The sequence below is a fragment of the Carassius carassius genome, chromosome 49 (assembly GCF_963082965.1).
Source record: "Carassius carassius chromosome 49, fCarCar2.1, whole genome shotgun sequence".
Lineage (NCBI taxonomy): Eukaryota > Metazoa > Chordata > Actinopteri > Cypriniformes > Cyprinidae > Carassius > Carassius carassius.
The window spans coordinates 15,676,437-15,700,871 of record NC_081803.1 but is presented as its reverse complement, the minus strand read 5'-3'; the positions used below and the strand labels follow the sequence as shown (position 1 = coordinate 15,700,871).

Sequence of the window (24,435 nt, the reverse complement as noted above, 5' to 3'; positions counted from 1 at the left end):
ACAACCGCGGACTTGGCAACACTGATTCAGGTGGAGCGGCATTTACTACACAGAGCCATAGTCCATCGACAAGCTACACAAAATCGCTTTCAAAATCGACAAAGAATCGCCTGCGATTCTGAAATCGATTTTGTGTGGATTTTCAGTGAACTATGGCTCTGTGTAGTAAAGACCAACCAGTGTTGCCAAATCTGCTGTTGTTTTTAAATGTGATCTCTCACCACTAAAACAACAGATGCCTCCATACTTTTTGTAGGTTAAGGGCTCCCTCCACAACTGCAGTTTTGCACATCCTTGTGGATTAGTCAGTGTCTGATTCTGATGTACCCATGCAGTTATGCTAGATCTGTGCTATGATTGGTCAACCGACGACTCTGAAGAGGCCTGCCATCTTTACCTGAAGGATATATAGTTCAGGTCTGGGGAAGTCTTATTACAGTGCAGTTTCTGTACTAGCTAGAGCAAAACTTTCTATTGTTGTATCTTTCATTCAGTGAGTAAACCTTAGCCACTGAATTTTTGTAGCATTTATTATACAAAATCTTGCATATTATATATATTTTTTTTGTTTAATATGACAATGGAAGTTTTTAAGGTGCATGCTGAACTATAAAAGTGATTTTAGAGCTTGAAATGTGTTTATTTATGTGTATGTTTGTGTGTGTGTGTGTGTGTGTGTATAAAACAGAGCTTAATTATTTGACATTATAATGTAGTCTTAATATCTATCTGAAACTCTGTAGTTGTAATATTTGTTTTAGAAGAAAATATAATGAAACCATGTTTACCATGTTTAATAATATACTGCTTTTCTACCCAGAGAGGATGAACACAGGATCAGTGAGTGAACTCACCATGAATCTTGCTTTCACTAAAAACAGCAATATTTCCATTCCATCTTATTTCTACATCAGTGGTTTTTCTGGTATACCTCACATGAGATACTATTATGTATTCTTGTTTTTTGTCTACATTATTTCTTTGGTTGGAAACTCCTGCCTCATGTTTGTCATTATTTTAGACCGAACTCTTCACACTCCTAAATATATTGCTGTCTTTAATTTATCACTGACCGACATTTGTGAGAGTACGGCTGTGATCCCTCAACTACTGGATATGTTTTTGTTTGGGAATCAGTTGATCCCGTATGTTTTGTGCTTGATTAACATGTTCTCTGTCTTTGTGTCTACTTCAACACAGTCCTTTACTCTTGCTGTTCTGTCTTTTGACAGATTAGTGGCTATTTGTTTGCCACTGAGGTATCATATGATTGTAACTCACAGATCAATGCTTGTTATACTTGGAGTTACTTGGGCAGTGGCACTGCTTATGGTAATTGCTTCTACAATTTTCATCAGCAGACTTTCTTTCTGTAGAGTGATTGTCATCATAAATAGTTTCTACTGTGATCATGGGCCTATATATCGTTCTGCATGTAGCAATAATTTCCCAAGCTATGTGATAGCTGGTTTGTACCCTGTACTAATTCTTGGCTTTCCAGTAATTTTTATCATCTTTTCATATACATGCATAGCTGTGACATTGTTCAGAATCACTACCCCACAAGACCGTCAAAAAGCCATAAAGACATGTATTGCTCATTTAATAGTAGTGACCACATTTTATGTGCCCATCACTTTTACATATGTTCTTAACACAGTTATAAACACTAATACAAGGATCATTAATCTCTCTTTGACCTCTGCACTTCCTCCAATGCTTAACCCTATAATCTACACATTAAAGACAGAGGAGTTCATGGTCTCTTTGAAAAGGCTTCTTAAACGGAGAATCATATTCCCATCTCCAAAATGAACACTTTTTCCAAATTTTAAAAACATGGTTAGACATACACTGTTGTTATCTGTATTGATTTATTATTTTTGTTAAATAATATATGCTTCAATGTTACGCATTTCTAAACATGATTTAACATTACAAGTTCTGTAAAAGCCAGACAACAGGTACCATGACTCCATAAACCCACAAAAAATTCTAACACTAACAAACTACTGTAATCTATTAAATAATAATTAAAAATATAATTTTCATTGTTATTAAAATAATAGTGTGTAATAGTGTTAGTGTGTAATTCTTTTGTTCCTTACTTAAAATGTATCACTGCTCCTTTCCATCGGATCTCTATAGGGAAGTATTAAAAGGGGCGCTGATGGGCCATCCATCAAAAAGGACCAAAACCAGAGCGAATTACAGTTTACTTTTGTTTAACTAGTCATAGTTATTAAATTGATTTACTTATTTACCTTTAAGCAGTAATTGCAAATAATTTAAAATAAATGCATAGTATATATGAAAATGAATTGATAAGTAAACAAATAAGTAGTGGCCTACTTTGATTTGTGAAATAAATTTGTGAATATAAAACAATAAAAACAAAGACTGTCTAAAAGTAATAGCTCTACACAAAATAATAATAAATATATATCTATTAATGACCTAAATATATATATATTACATTGAATATTCAAGAAATCCTTTCATTCTCAGGTGCATACCAAATTTTTAACAGTACACAAAAAATTATACACCTTGTTTTGCAACTCACGTTTTTGGGAAACACATAGTGATGTAATGTAGGCCTAACAAATGTTTGTAACTTTTCCTGTAGAGCATGTTCTTAAGATCTACGATCCTTGTTCCGGGAAACATGGCAAAGGCAAGTCCTTTAGCTGATTTGTTTTTGTGTGCGCAAAAAGGGCTTTCTTTTGTATGTTCTTTCACATGGCCTTGGCCTCCATCCTCACTATTGGTGCATTTGTCTGTTCACATCACTGTTCATTTACAAGAGCCATCGGATAATGAAGTGAATGATTATTAGTGTTGGATTCATGGCGTTAGCTATTAAACAACAATGAAAGATAAAATCTCTAGGAACAATAAAATAATATGAAGAGGGGGTCACAAACAAACCAGGACACTGTGATTTCTTCTGCTGGCTCTGATTGCCAAAACAAGCTTTTGGGATGTTAAGAACGCAGAGATCAAGGAAACTCTTCAAGTGCTAGTATTAGCAGTGTTTCAAAACTCTGCTATTTTAAAAAAAATCAGCTGTAAAGGATAATATTTCTGTTGTTTTTTTTTTAAGAAGTTTTAGATGATTTAGCATAGTCGTTATGTAGCAACAAATAGGCTTCAGTTTTTACCCTCTTTGGATTAGTACCAGTGCCTGCTCCTTTCTGTGATTGGTCAGCTGACAAGTCCATTGAGGCCTGGAGTTTGTAGTAATTGATCAACTGAGGGATATATAGTTCAGTATATAACAGGTCAGGGAAAGTCTTTTTACAGTGCTGTCTGTTTTATAAATCAGATCTACTCTTCACTTTTCTGTGAGTACAAGTATTTAAAGATGCACAATAACCTTAATGATTACTTAAATATATTATAATTGCTTTATATAAAACTCATTAGAACATTTTCTTTATCTATGTCAACAAATATTTCTTGTCTTGTCAAATTGGTTGTAATTTCAAGGGATTTCTTCCCACATTAAATAAATACACTTATTTTCTGCCTAGACAGGATGAATGGAGGATCAGTGAATGAACTAACCATGAATCTTGATTTCACTGAAAACAGGAATATTTCTATTCCATCTAACTTCTACATCACTGGTTTTTCTGGTATACCGCACATGAGATACTATTACATTTTTCAGTTTTTTGTCTATTTCATCTCTTTGCTTGGAAACTCCTGCCTCCTCCATCATTATGGATCGAAATTTTCACACTCCTAAATATATCTCTTTCTTTATTTTATCACTGACAGACATTTGTGAGAGTACTGCTCTGATCCCTCAGCTACTGGATACATTTTTGTTTGGGAATCAGTTGATACCATATGCATTGTGCATGTCCAATATGTTCTCCAATATGTTATTTTTTACAGAGCAGTCACTTACTCTCACTGTTCTTTCTTTTGGCAGATTAGTTGCTATTTCATTACCACTGAGGATATGATTGTGACCCATGGATCAATGCTTGTTATAATTGGTGCTTCATGGACACTAGCACTGTTACTAACAATGATTGGAGCAATTTTTATGAGCAGACTTTCTTTCTGCAAAGTTATTGTCACCGTTAACAGTTTCTACTGTGATCATGGGCCTATATATCGTTCTGCTTGTAACAATAATTTCCCAAGTTCTGTGATAGCCAGTTTGTTCCCAGCGATCATCCTTGGGTTTCCAGTATTTTTTATTATCTTTTCATATACATGCATAGCTGTGACATTGTTCAAAATCACAACCCCACAAGACCATCAAAGAGCCACAAAGACATGTACTGCTCATTTAATATTAGTGGCAATATTTTATGTGCCCATCACCTTTACATATGCTCTATCATCATTTATAAATGCTAACACAAGTATTTTTAATCTCTCTCTGACCGCTGTGCTTCCTCCAATGCTTAACCCTTTAATCTACACATTCATGACAGAGGAGTTCATGGTGTCTGTGAAAAGACTTCTTAAAAGACAAATCATATTTAAATAATAACTCCCCACCCCCAAGTTAAATAACTTTATTTCCCTTTCATAGGTTACTGCGATGCTGCGGTGACGTCACCGTATGGGAACAACTCTCGGTGTGACGAATGTCTGAAGCCCTATACCATCCCGCCAATCCTATTGGCCAAATAGCGCTGGGCACCGCCCCACGCATGCGTTCGCGTTGTATACCTGGGTGCCACGCGCTATTTTGCTCAGATTTCATTTCCTTCAGGAATCATCTCGCGTTCTCAGCGGTTTTCTCCGAGCAGTGTTAACTCCTCTTCGCGGACGCGATGAATTTTCGGAAGTGTAAGGAACCGTGTACCAGGTTCATCATGAAGGGAGACTCTCATGAAAGGTGCGTAGTGTGCTTACATCACGCACAGGCAGCACTTAGCGGCCTTTCTTCTTGCCCTCACTGTGATGGCCTGAGGCTTAGAGTACTGCGCTCAAGGGTAGAAGTGTTTTCTAAGGTTGCCTCCACGTTTAACCCCTGCCATGTCACTTCTGCGGCTGCCGAGGCACCGCACGAGGTGATGGCTTGGGGAGACATGGGCGACATGGATTACGAGGACAGCGCTGCGCTGGAGTTTTCTCCACGTCGCTCCAATCTGCTGATCGGCCGCCATGTACTGCTCAGGTCAGACAACATAGAAGTTGTGTCATATCTGAATCTTGTTAATAAAAACGTCATTTATTATCGCAAGCACAGGGAATGATTTGGCACCCAAGGCCAGATCTATGGAAGCTGTGGGCGTGGCCTCTGAGTGGAGTGAGTTAGTATGTCCCGGTCTTTCTGTTGAAACCACTGAGACTATAATGAATTCTAGAGCAGCTTCTACGAGACACTTATATGCTTTCAAATGGAAACTGTTTACGATCTGGTGTGGAATTCGTAATATGGATCCAGTTTACTGCCCAGTGGCTTCAGTAATGGAGTTCCTTCAGGACCGTTTCTCTGATGGAGTAACGCCAGCCACTCTGAAAGTTTACGTGGCAGCCATTTCAGCTAACCACGTATATATATGGTGCTTCTGTGGGCCGTCATCTGCTGGTTTCTCGTTTTATACGGCTGAGGCCTTTCCGCCCTGTGCGAGTTCCTTCATGGGATTTATCCATTGTGTTGCAAGGTTTATCAGGGCATCCGTTCGAGCCCTTGGAAACTATACCAGATAAAATCCTGACTCTAAAGACAGTTCTTCTTGTGGCTTTATCTCCCTCAAGATAGTTGGGGATTTACAGGCTCTTTCTGTTTCACCCTCGTGCATGGAATTTGCACCAGGCTCTGTGAAGGTATGCTGCGACCGAGGCCTAAATATGTCCCTAAGGTCGCTTCTAACCCTTTTCGCTTTCAACAAGTGGTCTTGGAGGCTTTACCCCCTGCAAAGGCGGGGCCAGGAGATCATGAGTCTTTGCCCTGTCAGAGCGCTAAAGACTTATGTTGATTGAACAGCCCCATGGTGTGAGTCTGACCAGCTGTTTGCCTGCTCGGACACAAGAATAAAGGCCATGCTGTCACAAAACAACGCATGTCCCATTGGCTGGTGGAGGCAATATCTTTAGCCTATGAAGCGTGCAGACTCGTTTCGCCCATAGGAGTTAGAGCTCATTCCACGAGAGCAGTGGCTTCTTCACAAGCTTTTCTCAGTGGATCTTCTATGGATGATATCTGTGCTGCGGCAGGATGGTCCTCAACGAGCACTTTTATCAAGTTTTACAGTCTGGATGTGAGGACGGCTCCTGGCTCCCGGGTTCTCTCCGCTTGAGCAGATGCTTCCTTGGATCCCAGCTATCAGGTACGTCAGGCGTTATGGTATAGGGTTCCCATACGGTGACGTCACTGAAGCATCGAAGTGACCTATGAAAGGGAACATCTCGGTTACGTATGTAACCACGGTTTCCTGAATAGGGAACGAGATGCTGCGGTCCCGGCCGTTCCATACCTTGATAGCATTTTTCTTCAGTTCATGAAATCTGAGCGAAATAGCGCGCGGCATCCAGGTATACAATGCGTATGCATGCGTGGGGGGTGCCAAGCGCTATTTGGCCAATAGGATTGGCGGGATGGTATAGGGCTTCAGACATTCGTCACACCGAGAGGTGTTCCCATATGGTGACGTCACAGCAGCATCTCGTCCCCTATTCAGGGAACCATGGTTACATACGTAACCGAGATGTTTCAGTGTTGTTTTGTTCATATATCTTCATGATGTTTAGAATAATAGTTTTTTTTATGTTAGATGTTTGCAAAGTGCAAACAGATGTAAGGGAAACAGGTCAATTTAGCTCAAAGGGAATCATTTAAGATTTTAAAGGGAATTTGAACAGAATCACTGTTTCACGGCTGATCACTGAGATGCCCTGCGATTCACTGAACGAGCCGCTTAACATCAAATCTGCGCTGGATATTAATATCCAAAGTATAGTGAAAACACTATCAATTAGCACAGTAACAAGATCGGCATTTTAAGACATTAACTTGTAAGCACAAAACACAAGATACTTCTCTTTTCAATATGAATAAGGCTTTATTAGATAAATCTAAGACATATAAACTAATCTAACACACAAACGCACGCACGCACACATTCACACAAGTTGCAGGAAGATCGAAAGTTAGGGAAAGATGAGTTTAAGAGAATGGAAATGTGGAATCCCAAGTTTACAGCAATACGTTAAATTGCATAGACATGAACAACCATCAATCACGTAATTAGCCCTCGCATTGAGTTCCTCAATGAGGTTAAAATTATATTAGGTACACCAGTAAAGGTCACAGTCTGGAGGTTACTTGCGTCTCCTGTGAAAAGGGAATCCCCTATGTTGTCGTTGAAAGGGGATTTTCGATGTTGCTGATTGGCTGGAAGTTCAGTAGTCGCTGAAGTGACGTCTTGGGAAGCCCTGGTTGGGCGTTGGCTGAAGACGGAGTTGTGTGCGGGTTGAAGTTGAAACTCGACGTTACAAAACTTAACTCAGAACACGAAACTCTCAAACGGAAAAGAAAAGAAATAAAGTTTGACGAGACTAGGTGGTGTTCCTTCTCATCATGGCTAAGTAGCAGCAGGCGTGCAGGCTGAAGCACGCTGGAACCGCGCTCAAAGAACAGTGATGACAAACAGCATGGCTAAAAGCTAAAGCTAAGAAGCAAAGCTAAAAGCAAACTAAAGGCTGGCATGACTAGTAGCAGAAGCAAAGCTAACAACTAAAAGCCGACATGACTAATAGCAGAAGCAAAGCTAGAGACTAAAAGCAGGATTTTATGGTGTCCTGAGTATTTAAACTGGCCTGTTGGCCACACCTCAAATATTGTCTTGACCAATCAGATATTGTCTTGGCTCGGGGGTATCATAAATCATATGTTTATCTTACCAAGCATGTGGTCCGAATTTTCCCGCTCTTGCAGGGTCTAATTTTGGACATGATTCCTAAAACAAGAATATGATATATTTGACAAATAATTGATTGTCAGGACTATTTCAAGCAAGCAGATTCGATTAAATAGATACTAGACATGAATATGTATCCTTAAGCTATCCCATAGTTATTAAAAGACATACACAATAAGTGATTATAACATGATAGTCAAATGTATGGGTTACATACAAATGAATATGGAGTTAAGCGATGGACTGATATTCATTTAGAAGTCATTTTGGAGTTCATTTTGGTCCATATATATGTACAAAAGACAGTTTCTTTGTCATCCTCTTGACAAAGATTTCGGTGGAGACCAGAGGTTCAAAGCCCCTTCCCCCTTAGGAATTTCAGTCTGGTTCTGCTGGGTGGGGGAAGTCAAAAGATCTTGTGTAGTACTCTTATGGGTTTACACATGATGTCCGGCGTTGCTTATCAATTACGAACAACAAATTTGAAAAAATCTCTTCTCCGAATTGAAATTGTCAATAATTGTTCTAGTAGTGTTAATGTTGAAAGCTGTTCTGTGAAAGCGTTGGTTGGTTGGTTATCTTGCTTGGGACTTGTGGCACATAATGTTTTGTGACTTCCTGTTGCCTTACTGAGGAATTCAGCTCGTGTTTCAGCCACAGCCCTGATCAACTCTTTAATTTGTCTGAGTCATTTCTGCTACACAGAAGTTAAAAGTCATATAAATGCATAACATAATAAGTGTGGTTAAAGTCAGTCTTTTATTATGCTTTATAACATCAACATCCCATATTTAAGTGTGTTATTTTGTTAGTAAAGTACATCTTATATCTTTTTCATGTGAGTTTTAAAAAAATGTGGATGTTTGACATTTTGTGTGGTTCTTGTTGCAGAACATATTTGTATAAAGACTCTGGACAAGATTTAAAATGCTAGAGTTATTATTATTATTTAATGGGTCCCATAAAAACAGTGGAGATGTGGCTTTTGTTTTCTAAAACTGTATAGTCTATGTAAATTTTTTTGCCCCCCAGAACTCCTTTTTCACAGCTGAATGATTTTATATTCCAGCAGTGTTGGGGAGTAACTAGTTACATGTAACGGCGTTACGTAATTTAATTACAAAATATATGTAACAGTAATCAGTTACAGTTACTAAGAAAAAATGAGTAATTAAATTACAGTTACTTATGAAAATTGTAACGATTACAAAGAGGATTACATTTGAATATTTACACACATCCACATACAGCTTATTTCTTTCCCAAATTGCACTAAGACATATGGCCCATAATCTCAGAGACGCGGAAAACACATTCGTAGAATCCAGTCATAAAAGTGGAATTCAGCCTATAACGCGGACGCAATATGCCACATTTTGGACGAATAAATCAAAAGTAGGTCAGTACACTTGAATCAAAACCCGATATGGACTGATGTCTGTGAATATTAAGCCGCAAAAAGACTGAATATGAATCATACACGTTCTGCGTATCTGTGGAAATGGCCGAATGGTTTGGATCAGACTCCGAGTAATCAATGCGAGAGAGAGAGACCGGAGTGAACTGTGTAAGCGCACAGCTGGAGCAGAGAAGCGACACTTCTGTTCAGGGTTTCAGGTGCAGGTCAGTTTCATCTGTAAATATGCTAATGTAGTTTTGTCTTTGTTTACTTAGTCAAGCAGCAGCAGCACATTGCTCACAATCACTCAAAATACTGTATAAACGACGTCATTATTATCTATTGTAATGTTACAGTAGTAAGTTAGCAGACAAATCATCATATTTTATCATAGGTTTAGGGGAGCTAGTGGATACAAAAACACAACCCTTAGGAAAATTAATGTAGCCTATGGTATGGCACTAACCGTGGTTTAACTATGGAATTTGTAGTAAAAATAAATACAAGTGGTAATTAATTTGCCAAAAAAAACAAAATTGCACTTACAAAACATGGTAAAAGTCAAATAAAAATCTTCAGTATTAAAGTCATGAGAGAGATGGGTGGATAATGGAAGTGAAGGTGCAGTTCAGGAGAGAACTCTTAATTACGTTGCAAGTCCCCCAACCTAAGGATTCAAATCTTTTTCATGTCAGGTCCAAAAAAAAATAGGGTTGTCCATGTTTCAGAATGGGTTGTGGGTGTATGAGTGTGAGATTTCCCAGCCTATTTTTTTCCCAGTCCGCCCCTCATGGAAATTAATGTCTAGAACAGTCACTTCATGAGCATTTTTTACTTATTTTGAGAAACTATCATCATATCATATACAAAGAGACAGCAGTGTTTCAAAAAGACACCAATGTTTCAGGAGTTTAGTACACAAAATAGGACACATGCTTATTAGATAACCGTATTTGAGTTGATGTATATGCTTTTATTTTTTTATTAACTATTTTTCCCCAAACCATTGTTAGATGCAGTTAGTTGCCTGTAGTTATGCAAAGATTTGGTTTCAAAAACAGTATCTATAAACTATTTCTTTTGATTTTAAATCTGCTTTGAACTTCAGATCAATCTCTAAGTAAAAGGCAGTACTAAAGTCTGATTGTGTGGTGGATGTGTTCAAATGTGATCATCTTAATTCAGGTGATGAAGGATGGTGAAAGTCTGACAGTATTGAGCACTACTTTAAGGTTAAACCTGCATGGTGTAAAATGGTTGAAGATGATTAACAGTTGCAAATTAACATTCATTAGAAATTTATAAAAGTAATCAAAATGTACTCAAAAGTAATTAGTTACATTACTTTATTAAAGTAATTAAAAAAGTTACACTACTATTACATTTTAAATAGGGTAACTTGTAATCTGTAACCTATTACATTTCCAAAGTAACCTTCCCAACACTGTATTCCAGACACATAAAGCTAGGATGGGCAGTGTTTTTCAGGATAATTTTAGTTACACTATTTGAAAGATTTTAGATTTCTGCCCCCGCCATATAACATAACATAACATAACATAACATAACATAACATAACATAACATAACATAACATAACATAACATAACATAACATAACATAAATACTGATAAGTATTAACATAAATAAGTAGTAAATAAATTAAAATAATAAATAAATGGAGATGTTGAATTGTCTTGTAGGTAATTCAACAGAATTACAGAATTTATGAGTGAATCTGTTAAAATTGCCTATTGAAGAGACCAGACATGAGCTACTCCTACAACTATGAGTGAATCTGTCTTTATGAGTGAATCTGTTAAAACTGCCTATTGAAGAGACCAGACATGAGCTACTCCTACAACTATGCCTACAGTGACAAGTACTTATTACAACAAATAGAAATATGAACAATATGAAATACCTAAAATAGACTAAAAGAAATCAAAGGCAACAAAATAAAGGCAACGGTTTATAATTTATTTGTAGATTTTAGCCAGCTATCTTGCTATTTAGTCTAATTAGCATACCCATACCTTTCATTTCAATTTTGTGCATACCATGGAAATGACATACTTAAACCTAATTATTTCATTTTATGAATGCTAGATTATAGTCATGGTCTTTTTCAGAAGACATTTAGACACTTTTTGGTGAATTAAAAGCAAGCAGTAATGTAACTGAAATTAAATAAACATTACAGAAGCTTAAATTTATTTTAAAGAAAATAAAGTAAAATTTAAATAAGCAGTTAACTCAAGCAAAAATGTTCCACGGTGTCAGTGTTGCCAATTAAGATGTTCGAAAAAAGTAAAATAAAACTATGAATGAAACTACTTTGTTTTGCCTTCCAAAAGAGGACGATATCTGCTTCGTCATGCCTGGTGCTGATCTGTGCTGGTTGCTGAAGAAATACATCAACTTTGAACTGTAGATTGCCGGATTGGCTTTCACCATGGATGAAGCTGAGTCCAGCCCAGGGTCTTCACATGTGGTTGCCACAAGCCCAATGGAGGCTCGATTGTAGAATCCGCCGGCCGCACCGTTCTCAAGCTCGCCCGCCTCTGCTCACTCAAAATGGCCTCAATCAGAGCACACCTGACGAGCCTTGTAAAAATCAACAAGTAGCTAGGGCTTTTAAATAATATAATAAATAAAAAGAAAACAGATAGAATAGAAAAAGAATAGAGCAAGCTAGTGTTGGATATAGTTAGATCTATATAGTTATATATATATAGTGACTTTGTGCTTCTTCAATGCAACAAACATCAATGCCTTGAATCTTATGCGAGCAGGAACTGGCTGGAAGACCTGCCAAGAGAGCATTGCAATAGTCCAACCTGGACAGAACAAGAGCTTGAACAAGGAGTTGTGCAGCATGTTCCGAAAGAAATGGCCTGATCTTCTTGATGTTGAATAAAGCAAATCTGCAGGATCAGGCAGCTTTAGCAATGTGGTCTGAGAAAGTCAGCTGATCATCAATCATAACTCCAAGGGTTCTGGCTGTTATTGAAGGAGTTATGGTTGATGTGCCTAACATGATGGTGAAATTGTGATGAAACGATGGGTTTGCTGGGACCACAAGCAGTTCTGTCTTGGTAAGGTTGAGTTGAAGGTGATGGTCCATCATCCAGCAAGAAATGTCTGTTAGACAATCTGAGATGCGAGTAGTTACCGCCAAGTTGAGTGTCATCAGCATAGCAGTGGTATGAAAAGCCATGTTTCTGAATGAGAGAACCTAATGATGCCATGTAGACAGAGAAGAGAAGTGGTCCAAGAACTGAGCCCTGAGGCACCCCAGTAGTTAGATGTTGTGACTTGGACACCTCACCTCTCCATGACACTTTGAAGGACCTATCTGATAGGTAAGACTCAAACCACTGAAGTGTGGTTCCTGAGATGCCCTTTGCCAGTAGGGTTGATAGGAGGATCTGGTGGTTAACTGTGTCAAAAGCAGCGGACCGATCAAGCAGGATAAGTACTGAAGATTTGGATTCCTCTCTTGCTAGTCTTAGGGCTTCAACAACAGAGAGTACGGCAGTTTCAGTTGAATGTCCACTTCTGAAGCCAGATTGGTTGCTGTCAAGGAGGTTATTCTGTGTGAGAAATGCAGAGACTTGGTTGAACACAGCTCGTTCAAGTGTTTTTGCAATGAAAGGAAGAAGGGAAACTGGTCTGTAGTTCTCTAAAAGAGATGGGTTGAGGGTGGGTTTCTTAAGTAGTGGAGTTGTACGAGCCTGTCTAAATGATGAGGGAAAATAGTGTGGAGGGATGTATTAATAATGTGAGAGAGTGCAGGTACAACTGCAGGAGAAATGGCTTGAAGGAGATGAGATGGAATAGGATCAAGCGGACAAGTAGTAGGATGATTATAAAGGATGAGTTTGGAGACTTCTGCCTCAGACAGTGAAGAGAAGGATGTAAATGAGTGTGTGTTTGCTGGTGATATGAGCTTGACTGATTGTGGTGTGGAAAATTGTGCACTGATGTTTTTAAATTTATTAATGAAAAACATGGCAAAGTCATCAGCTATTAGAGATGAAGCAGGAGGGGGAGGAGGAGGACAAAGAAGTGAGGAAAATGTTTTAAAAAGCTTGCGAGAGTTAAATGAATTGTTAATTCTGTTATTTTAGTATGTCAATTTAGCAGTGGAGACATTAGCAGAGAAGGAAGATAGGAGTGACTGATACACATTAAGGTCAGTAGTATTTTTGGATTTGCGTCACACCCTTTCAGCAGCTCTAAGCTTAGAACGGTGTTTGTGTAGAACCTCAGATAACCAAGGAGCTGAAGGGATGGTACGGGCTGGTAGACAAGACAAGGGGCAAACAGTGTCTAAACAAGATGTAAGAGTGGAGCAGAAAGTATCAGTGGCACTGTTAGCATCAAAAGATGCTAACAGTTTAGGGGAAGGAAGTGAAGATGAAACCATTGCAGATAACCGGGAGGGTGAGAGTGAGCGTAGGTTACATCAAAAGATGACATGTGGAGGGGTAAGTGATGTGTCAGGGACCATGTTGAGGTTAAGAGTGAGGAGGAAGTGATCCGACGTGTGCAGTGGAGTAACCAGTACATGATCAGCAGAGCAGTGTCGTGTATAAATAAGGTCCAGTTGGTTGCCTGATTTGTGAGTAGCAATAGTTGACACTCGGTTGAGATCAAAAGAGGCAAGCAGAGTGTGGAAATCAGCATACAGAGATTTATATAGGTGGATGTTGAAATCTTCAAGCATAACTAGGGGAGTACCATCCTCAGGAAAGGTTGAAAGCAGCACATCTAATTCATCCAAAAAGTTACCTACTGGTCCTGGGGGTCGATAGACAACTACAAAATGTATTTTAACAGTAACTGAATGGGATTCAAAGGAGCTGTTGATACTCAAAGATGGTCAAGGATAAAATTTCCAATCGTTCGAGATGAGCAGACCAGTACCTCCACCTCTTCCAGTCAAACAGGGGGAGTGGGAAAATGAGAAATTATTGGAGAGTGCTGCAGGTGTAGCAGTGTCTGAAACAGAAACGAAACAAGTAGAAGGAAAAAATTATTAATCAAAACAATACTTATATCCCTTGCCGGTGTCCCTGCCCGGTGGAGTCGCACGGTAGAGTCGATGGTCTTTACACTTTTTGGTCTTCACACGAGGAGGGCTGCCGCGGTATACTAACATTTTGTATACCCGACAAAACGGAAATTTAACTCAGCTGAACATACTTTGCTGTTTATCACAACAAAGGTCTAAGCAAGCGCACGACACTGACAACATATGCGATAGAGTACAAGATCAAATGCAGCACATCTCAACACAGTAAACAAATAAGTGTTTCCTGGCAACGACAACTGCGCTAAATACTAATGAGACAAGAAATAAATACACTTACTATCTGCTTTTAACTCCTGCTGATTTAACTGCTTCTCACAAAGGGTATTTCTTTACACTGTCTTTTGCTAGCGCTTGAACACACTTTACTGTTTATCACAACAAAGGTCTAAGCAAGTGCACGACACTGACAATGTATGCGATAGAGTACGAGACCAAATGCACCACGTCTCAACACAGTAAACAAATAAGTGTTTCCTAGCAATGACAACTGCGCTAAACACTAATAAGACAAGAAATAAATACACTTACAATCTGTAAGTGGAGGCTCTGTCCAGGGGAAGACAAAGTTTTCACCAAAGGGAAAGTGAAGAGTGGGAAACGCATCATATAAAAGAGAGAGACACAGGAATGTGATTTCAACTACCACCCTGAGTGTTTATGTACACCACCATTACTCACTTGTTTACCCTGGATCAACAGCCACTGTGTGTTGATGCCAAAGGTTTATCTTTAATAGCAATAAGTAATCCACATTGCAATAAAAACGCTAAAGGGTGCTTTTGGCATGACACAGATTTTCCTTGAACTTGTAGGAGTGAGAACGGGTTTCTGTGTGTTGAGGCCAAAGGTTTCTCTTTAATAGCAATAAGTAATCCACATTGCAATAAAGACGCTAAAGGGTGCTTTTGGCATGACAGATTTTCCTTGGACTTGCAGGAGTGAGAACAGGTTTCACCTATGAATGGAAATGAATGAATGGATAATTATGCAATTTACGCTTGGTAAAACTGGTGCTTTGTGTAAAGGGGAACTATTGCTATTATTACCTGGAATAAAATAAGATTCTGCAATTATTTGTCTATATCAGTGTAGAGCCTATGCAAAAATAACTGTTGAAGACACAGTTTTCACCAAAGGGAAGGTGAAGAGTGGCAAACACATCATATGGTATTAACAGTAGGGAAACAGCACATATAACCCAAACACATGGGCTCACCTGTAAAGGGGAATTTTTGAGGTCACAAGTGTGTCCTAGGGTTTGCCAATATGGGAAACTCACCTAGATGAGCGTCTCAGTGAAGGAAAGGTGCTAAATGCAAGTGCTATCACCAGCTAGCTACCCAATTTTTACCTGTTATTAACCAAGACTCGGGACAAAATCAGCTCTACCCTGAGATTGTAGAATCTAACAAAGTTGTTGGGTGTAGCCCAGCCAGCAGCTCCACAGATGTCTGCTGAAGGATAAGGCAGCTCGACATCCACTGCGAGCTGCCATATCTTTCACTGCCAACAAGACATTATTTGCTAAATCCAAGGAGGTTGCAACAATCACGGTGGAGTGACCCCTTATTTCCAGGATACATGGCATACCTTGGGCTTGATAAGCCAACAGAATGGCATCCACAATTCAGTAGGTCATTCTCTGTTTGGAGATAGCCTTCCCCTTCTGCTGTCCTCCCAAGCAGACAAAAAGCTGGCCAGATCTTCTAAAGTTCTGTGTACTGTTCAAGTGTATGTGCAGGGCTGGTTTTCCCTTGTCATGAGGCATCACTTGCAAATTCACCACTTGATCCCTAAAGGAAGAAAAATCAGTTCAACTCAAGTTCCCTTTATTTATATAGTACTTTAAACAATACAGATTGTTTTAAAGCAGCTTTACAGTTTTAAATTGGAAAATTGTGTGCTGATAATGTCACGGGGTGACGAAGGCCGGAACTATAGGCCGAGGTTGTTGTTGTGGCGGGGAGCACTTCCAGAGTAACACAAGGCCGGTTCCGGGATACACGGAAGCAGAAAAAAATACGCTGGAATAGAAGATAACGAGGATAAGCGCTGACAGCTGTGCGGGGGACAATGCTTAAGCAGGTAATTGGATTGGGAGGGAAATAAAAAGAGTTAGCGTTTGAGAGAAGGGGAAGAGAGGAAGGATTGGGGAAGACGCAGGAGGAGGGGAGGAAGGATTGGAGAAGATGGAGGAAGGAGAGAGGAAGAAACGGTGAAGATGCAGTAGTGACACAATGAGGAAGGAACTGGAGATGGATGTTTGGAAATGACACAGTAGTGAGAGTATCAGCATACGGAGAGTTCATTGGTTGAGACTGTCGTATGGGCCCGCACTCTACCTTAAGGATTTGAGGTTCGTGCATGCTGTGCTGAGTTTCAATTATCACGTGTGAATTGAGTGTGTTGTAGTGTATACATGAGTGTGGGATGTTGCAGAGTGTACGGGCGACCAACCTATAATCCCTGACTAAAGCTATGAATGAAGTATCCGCTAAAGCGGTGAAGTGTATGTACCCTCCACTCTCTGTCTTAGCCCTGAATGAAGCATCAGCTAAAGCTGTGAATGAAGAATCCGCTAAAGCGGTGAAGTGTATTTACCTCTGTTCTCTCTGTCTGAATCCAGTGAAGAGCCTGTTAAAGCTGTGAAGTTGAAGAGCTTGTTAAAACTGTGAAAGGTGTGAAGTGTACTTGCCTCTCTCTATCCTCTGTCTGAATCCAGTGACGAGCCTGTTAAAGCTGTGAAGTGTACATATCGCTCTCTATTCTCTGTCGGAATCCAGCGAAGAACCTGCTGAAGCAGTAAAGTATACGTACCGTCCATTCTGTCTGAATCCAGTAAAGGACCTGCTGAAGCGGTGAAGTATAATTACCATCTTTCTGTCTTAACCCAGTAAAGAGCTTGTTAAAGCCGTGACCTATATGCACCTCCTTTCTCTCTGTCTGAGTTTAGTGAAAAGTCTGCAGAGTTACTGAAGTGAGTTATCTGCCGTTGTCGATCTGCTACCATTGTAGGAGCCTGGGACATATGGAATTGAGTATCCACTGACTCAACCATTCATATTTAATCTGTGCTGAAGTCCTGCAGAGACACTGAACTGGTGTTGAAACCCCACTGAGCCACTGAACGGAGTTACCACCAAGCCATCGCCATCTGGTGCCATAGCCATTCGGGCTGTATTCACCTTACTGTGTCGGGAGTGGAGGAGGGGAACTAGAGCCACACACACCGTCACTCGATCTCAAGGGAGGAAGCTCGTACCGCTTTTAGAGCCATTTCTTTTAAGTAAATAAACGTGTTAACTCTGAATTCCTGTGGTCCGCTTTTTCTCTGTTGCAGGGTAGCACCTCAAGGAGGGTGGTGGTGGGGGTGTCGGTGGACAGGGAGTGCCGCCACACCCCCGGCTCGGCCCGTGACAATAATGCAAGAGGACAGTAAAAAACAGTCGGTTTATCAGTTAATATCAGTTTGTTGTTGTGTCCCCAACTATGCAAGCCAAAGGCAACATTGGCAAGGAACCAAAACTCCATTTGTGACAGAAATGGAGAAAAAAACCTTGGCCAGATGAAAGCCACATGGTGTGGTTTAAATTCAGGCTGCAGCACAGGTCAGATTGAGCAGAGAACTCATCTGGTGCTTGTGGTCTTGTCCCGATGGCCATGTAGTTGACAAGGTCTTCACATAATCTCTGTCTCCAGGGTTCATCTAGTTGACATGGTCTCTGCTGACATTTAGGGCTGTAGAGGTCATCTCTAAGTGCTGGTCCACTATCTGGACTGTATACGGACTGGATACAAGGGATTTCAGTGACCACCTTAACTGGATACAGACTGAATCTGGGTGGCTACAGTGACATTGGTATAAGAATAAAACCGACTAATATTAGTATAGTTGCCATTCTTCTCACAATGTAACTAGTACATCGGGTGTTATGGGAAGTGTTCCCAGTTCCGGTTGACCTAATTAATGTGAACTAACAATCATTTCATGGATTTGAATTATAGAAAATTGATTGTGTAATATGTGTATGCCAGGTTAAAGAGATGGGTCTTTTCAGAGCACTGACCCAACATGACATCAAGCAAATGTCAAATTGTGCCCTGCCCCTGAGACAGAAGGGAGCAGACAAGCTATGGGGCCCCTGCCAGAATACTGCTTCCCCCGCCCCGGATCACGAGTTTAACCGAAAGAGACACAGGAACATGATTTCAACTACCACCCTGAAGGTTTATATACACCACCATCACACACTTGTTTGCCCTGGATCAACAGCCTTTACTGTGTGTTGATGCCAAAGGTTTCTCTTTAATAGCAATAAGTAATCCACATTGCAATAAAGACGCTAAAGGGTGCTTTTGGCGTGACCCTTTTTCCTTGGACTTGCAGGAGTGAGAATGGGTTTCACCTATGAATGGAATTGAGTGTAATGAATGAATGGAGTATTATGCAATTCTCGCTTGGTAAAACTGGCGCTTTGTGTATAGGGGAACTAATGCTATTATTACCTTGAAGAATACGCATAGTCCCACTCATCAAAATAAGATTCTGCAATTATTTGTCTAGATCAATGAATAGCCTATGCAATAATAACTTTATGCACTTTACAATTTTTCTACTTTATAATTGCAGAGTCCAAAGATTTTGTTACATTTTCATATGTATAGATTTACTCCTTTAACTTTAGAAAAAAGTTAAGAATATTTTGTATTCCCAAAAATCCATTTTAAGAATATTCTTATCTTTTTTCTTAAGATTGTTCTTAAGACAAATCCTAAGAAGAATTCAAATTCTTGAAAAGAATCTTCTTAAAAATCATTGTAAATTACTTTTTAAATTTAGGACAGCTCCAGACTTATTTAATTAATTATTTAATTAATTTATTGGGTTATTTCAAATTAATTGCTATATTAAAGCGTTACAACAACAACAACACCTACATATAACACATAGTAGGACTATGGATGTGCACGAGTTTTTTGAAGTGACAGCGATGACTGTTATTGTAAACACGATCGGTCATGATTAGCCTGTGTGTGACGCTACTTTTTTGCTGACTTCAAAACTCAGTAGCAACTTTAAAATGCGTCAGATAGCGAGCTTTAATTGAACGCTTTTAATTTAAGCTTATAAATATGGCATAAATACGGCAGTATTCAGCACATATGAATGCACAGGACGCATTTGCTGTAGAAGCATGGACACACATACCGGAAGTGTTCACTCAGATGAAAGCACAAAACATCACAAAAATTAATGAAACATTGCTGCAGGTTGAGAGAGGCTATTTTAAAATAAACTGTTCAAAAACACACCACATTAAAAACTTGAATCTGAGCACCAGTCATAGTTGTGACGAAAATAGTGTGCATGCCTATTATGATTATTAGGGTAATCTGCAGGAAGCACAAAAAGACAATAGTGTGAGTTTATCAGTGCATCATGTATTAATTCAGATAACAGCAGTTATTTTCTTTCTTAAGAAAAATAAGATGTTCTTAAGAATATATTTGAGAACTTATTAAGAATTTAACTTAAGAACATTCTTACGAACTTCATGGAATTTATCTTAAGAAATTTCTTAATTTATTTCTAAAGAAGATTTTCATAAAACCGGCCCCAGGTCCAAAACCCTGACATATTGCCCCCCACCTGGGAAGGCATGTCCTTGCACCATAGAACAGCAGGGGGGGGGGCAGGGTTCGGGAACTTGGGAGGAGGCTCAGGTGGAGGAGACAGGGAGGAAACAAAAGGAGCCAGGGCGTTTCAGACAGAGAGAAAAGCCAGGGAGGAAACAGAAGGAGCCAGGGCGGATCAGACAGAGGGTGGAGCCAGTGAGGAAACAGGAAGGATTTGGAGCTGGAACAGGAGAACCATAGTGATGGCCCAGAGTGGTGCAGACTGAGGAAGGAGCCATGGAGGAGGGATAGCTGCCGACTCCAGGGGGCCGACCGATGGGTGGTGGAGGAGCCCAAGGCGGAGACAGAGAGCCGATGAGCCAGGGCGATGGGAGGATCCGGTGGACCAAGGTGGAGCAACCGAGGTGGAGACGGGTTCCAGATGGCTGCGGTGGAGCCAGAGAGACAGAGGACTGAGGACGAACCAAAGGGATGGAGGAGCCTGACAGAGCCAAAGGGATGAGGTGCAGCCAGAGGAGTGGAGTCTCGAGGCAGAGGATGGTTGATGACAGACCAAGGTCATTTGTGAGCCTCTGGGCTTTTCAGGCTTTTGTTAAAATAATCAATAAAGATGGTCACACGATAAATATTTTATTACGTTTTTATGTTCTATTCTGCCAGCCCCCCCTTGACACAGGGCCTGTTCAAGTCAAGTCTAGATTTTTCTAATATTCCACATGCAAAATATTACTATGTGTTCTTGTCTTTAGTGTATGTTGTAACTGTTTTGGGGAATTCATTTATCATGTGTATCATATATTTGGCCCGCAGACTTCACACAGCCAAATACATTGCTGTTTTTCATCTGGCACTTTCTGATCTGTGTGAAAGCTCAGCTTTGATTCCAAAAATCATAGACATGTTTTTATTTGATAACCAAGACATTTTGTATGAAGCGTGTCTAAAAAATATGTTTTTTGTATATCATTTCATGAATCTGCAGTCTTTGACACTACTCGCTTTGGCTTATGATAAACTGGTTGCTATTTGTTTTCCTCTACGGTATCATGCCATTGTAACCAAACCAGCAATGTTTCTGATCATAGGGGTGATGTGGATTGTGTCTGTGATATTTTTTTCTGTACTTGTAGGTTTGCTGAATAGAATATCTTTTTGTAGGTCTAATGTACTTAATAGTTATTTTTGTGATTATGCCCCTATCTGTGCACTAGCTTGTAATGATATTTCCATAAATATTTTGATGGGTAAAATTTCCTATGGGCTCCTGATTTGCACACCACTCATACTGATCATTATTTCATATTTCTGCATTTCTGTGGCTCTGCTTAAGATTGCTCACTGTGCTGACCGAATAAAGGCCATAAAAACCTGCACCTCACATCTCATATTGGTGGCAATTTTTTATCTCCCAGTTCTGTGCAATGTCCTTGCATCTGTAACAACACCTTTGCATCCAAACCTCCAGATAATTAACAATTCCCTGACTCAGACAATACCACCAATGCTGAATCCCATCATATACACTCTAAAGACAGAAGAGGTCATGCAGTCCATAAAAGAACTGTATAAATGCAGCAAAGTGAATACAACTAAAGAAAGAAAAACTAAATGCAGTAGGATAAAGTTAAAATAATTACAGGTTTAATCTCATATCTTCTGATCAGTGTGTGAAACAGCAGGAGGTGGATTTTTCCTTGCACAATATTGGTGTTGACTTTCATTACATTTCTGAAAGAAACTCTTTGACTACAGATATTTGGTTATTTGTTTCATCAGCTGTGATCATTCAACAAATATCTTATTTAACAGAGTTGATTCATTGAATATTGTAAGTAGATGTTGTAACAGTACTGATGATATAAATTGATAAAATATTGAAAAATGAAGTAAATTTTTTTTCAAAATAGTGTACAAATAATTTAAGTCAAGAGTCTATAAAAAATTAAAGCTTTAAAAATATTTACAATTTTATTCAGTGATTTAATTTTAACAAGTCAAATGAAAGTACATTTGCCCTACAATTCTTTCAATATAACAAATGTTTTAAATTCTGTATCATGTTTTTTATCCTTATGAATAGATACCTTGAATGAATCATTAGCTGGCATTTGTTCTGCTGATTGTGGCCCTCAGACAGTTTGTGAATTAAATCAGCTTTTCATTTCTTGAGACCTCAGATCATGTAATGTAGGCATGTGCTTCAGGGAACTAAATCATTATATTAATCTGTGTTTAACTGAAGTAAAACAATCAATACCTACAAGCAGTTACACAACCCCATCACACACAGACAGTGTAAGTCCATATAATAGCATTCTGCATCTATGAACTCACACAGTAAACAACACATGATGGGTTGACAGTATTTTAGTACTGCAACAACTAATTCACATAACTGATCTAAAGTTTTTTAGATTTAAAATTTTTCCTTTTCTTCAGTGTGTTATGTAACTATTTGTGCATGTGTAAGCTCAAAGTCTCCCACAAAAGCATTCATTCTATCTAAAAGAGAAGGCTGATCCAGACCGGCTAAAACGCCTCGTTCAAACATGCCCACATTTCTATGTCATGTGTGGGAGCTTTGTGGAAAATGAAGCATTTGAGAGAGGCTGGGCATAGAGGACCTACAATCATGTACAGTATTTGAAAAATAATTTTTTTTTGAATATTATATAAGTATGTCAACATATTCTGTTACACCAAATACACAAAACAATGAACTTTAAAATAATATGATATGACACCTTTAAAAATGGTCATGTTAATACAATAAATGTTATTATCAGTTACTCAGGTCTATGCGATGTGCCTGGAGAAAGTCTGCTAGTGATAGCACTGCTCAAGAAGTACATGTATGAAGGTATTTTTGAGTCAAAACGACTGAACGCATGTGACAGTGCGATTTGTAGTTTTAGGGAAAAGCCACACATGTTTATCTGTAAATTTGAAGTCACAGAGAGAAATGTTTTAAGTTGAGTTGAAACCTGTGACTTTTTTTTCTCTCCCACAAACACAACACAACAGTTACACCTTCTCAAATTCTTCATTGCAGGTGCACAAATCCTATTCTACAAATCACAAATTAAGAAACTTGTATGCTCACATTTTGATACAATTGCTGCAGTGAATATGGTGCAAAACGCATTTACACACCTGCATCAAGAAATTTGAAGTAGTGGAGAAATTTTGCCCATCCGCAAATCAGTACCTGAATTCATCCAATGAGAGTTGCACACTTGTAGAATATTTAAATGTCTTGTATATTTTTTTATATAACTACAGCTGCTTGAATCTGCTGTGACGAATCTCAAACACTGTTTTTCACTTTCAAGTGACAAGTTTATCGTGTTCTCCCTTTTGCACCAAGATATTTGGTTCAAAAGTGAGTTGTGCATCTGTAGAGGTTGTGTGCGGGACTGTGTAGAGATTAGAGAATTTCAGCCAATCAGAAGAGCTACTTTGGGTCGTTGCTTGGCGCCCGAAGTAACTAGAAGGGGGAAAAACTAACTGCAATCTTTGTGATCTGCCAGTGTCAAACAGCAATGAACGTAAGTTCCATCTTATTATATTTTTCTTCTTCTCTGAAATCACTCACCTTTATACATTTCTATTGTTTATAGTTTAAATATACGTGCTGATCGGCTACGTTGGTAATCAGTGTTTCTGAGTTCGGTTAGGCTTTCTTGTTTCATGAAAGGTAACTGTTAAGCTAGATGTCCAGTCCTGCACTGTTAACTTTGCTAACCATGTCATATTAGTTGATACCCTCATAATAAACGATGTATTCCTTATATTCTCTTCTGCTTAACATTTACAGAACAGGGTGGTTCTTCGCAGGTCAGTATCATATCAAGTATGTACCTAATGTAACTAAGATTGCCTTTATGAGAATTTAACATGCTTAGAAAACTATGGGTAACAGTTAGCATGCTTTTTTTTATTTTGGAGGGTAGTAAGTTTTATAAGAAAACCATAGTAAAGTAAAGGGATGTCAGATGTCATTGTAATCGTACGTTACTTCAAATAGATGTTTCATATACGTGGTCTAAGTGGTCAGCAAAATGAGAGAAGTTCCCTATTCTGAAAAATGTGTATTGATAACATTGTTAAAACATTCTAATAAAACTTCCACCACAATAGATATGGACTTACATTACTGCTCAGAACATGCTCAGAAGTTAGTGAAAGTGAAAACCCAAACTTTGTTTGATGTCAAGCACCATTATAAATAACTCAAAAAAAAAAAAAACAGCAGTACCAGCTTCACTTCATATAAACCAGATTGACTTTATTTCTCTCATACATTTACAAATGTCCTTATTGAGATTAACAGAGGTTTAGATGTTGAAGGTTCATTGAAAATAATAGTTTGGTTTGACATCACCATTATGGTGATCAGTAGTT

The 24,435-nt window shown here is 39.0% G+C and overlaps 2 protein-coding genes and 1 pseudogene across 2 annotated transcripts; all 3 read left to right on the top strand.

The window, feature by feature from the left end:
* The first annotated feature begins 846 nt into the window (after positions 1 to 846).
* Positions 847 to 1,843, top strand: LOC132132605 (olfactory receptor 13C2-like). The gene has a single exon (XM_059545045.1). The coding sequence runs from the start codon at positions 856 to 858 to the stop codon at positions 1,813 to 1,815; it is 960 nt and encodes a 319-aa protein (XP_059401028.1). The 5' UTR covers positions 847 to 855; the 3' UTR covers positions 1,816 to 1,843.
* Positions 1,844 to 3,571: 1,728 nt separating this feature from the next.
* On the top strand, positions 3,572 to 4,513 carry LOC132132378 (olfactory receptor 13C2-like; annotated as a pseudogene).
* Positions 4,514 to 20,674: 16,161 nt separating this feature from the next.
* LOC132132377 (olfactory receptor 1C1-like) lies at positions 20,675 to 21,823 on the top strand. The gene has a single exon (XM_059544747.1). It carries the CDS (start codon positions 20,675 to 20,677, stop codon positions 21,662 to 21,664), a length of 990 nt encoding a protein of 329 aa, XP_059400730.1. The 3' UTR covers positions 21,665 to 21,823.
* The last annotated feature ends 2,612 nt before the right edge of the window (positions 21,824 to 24,435 follow it).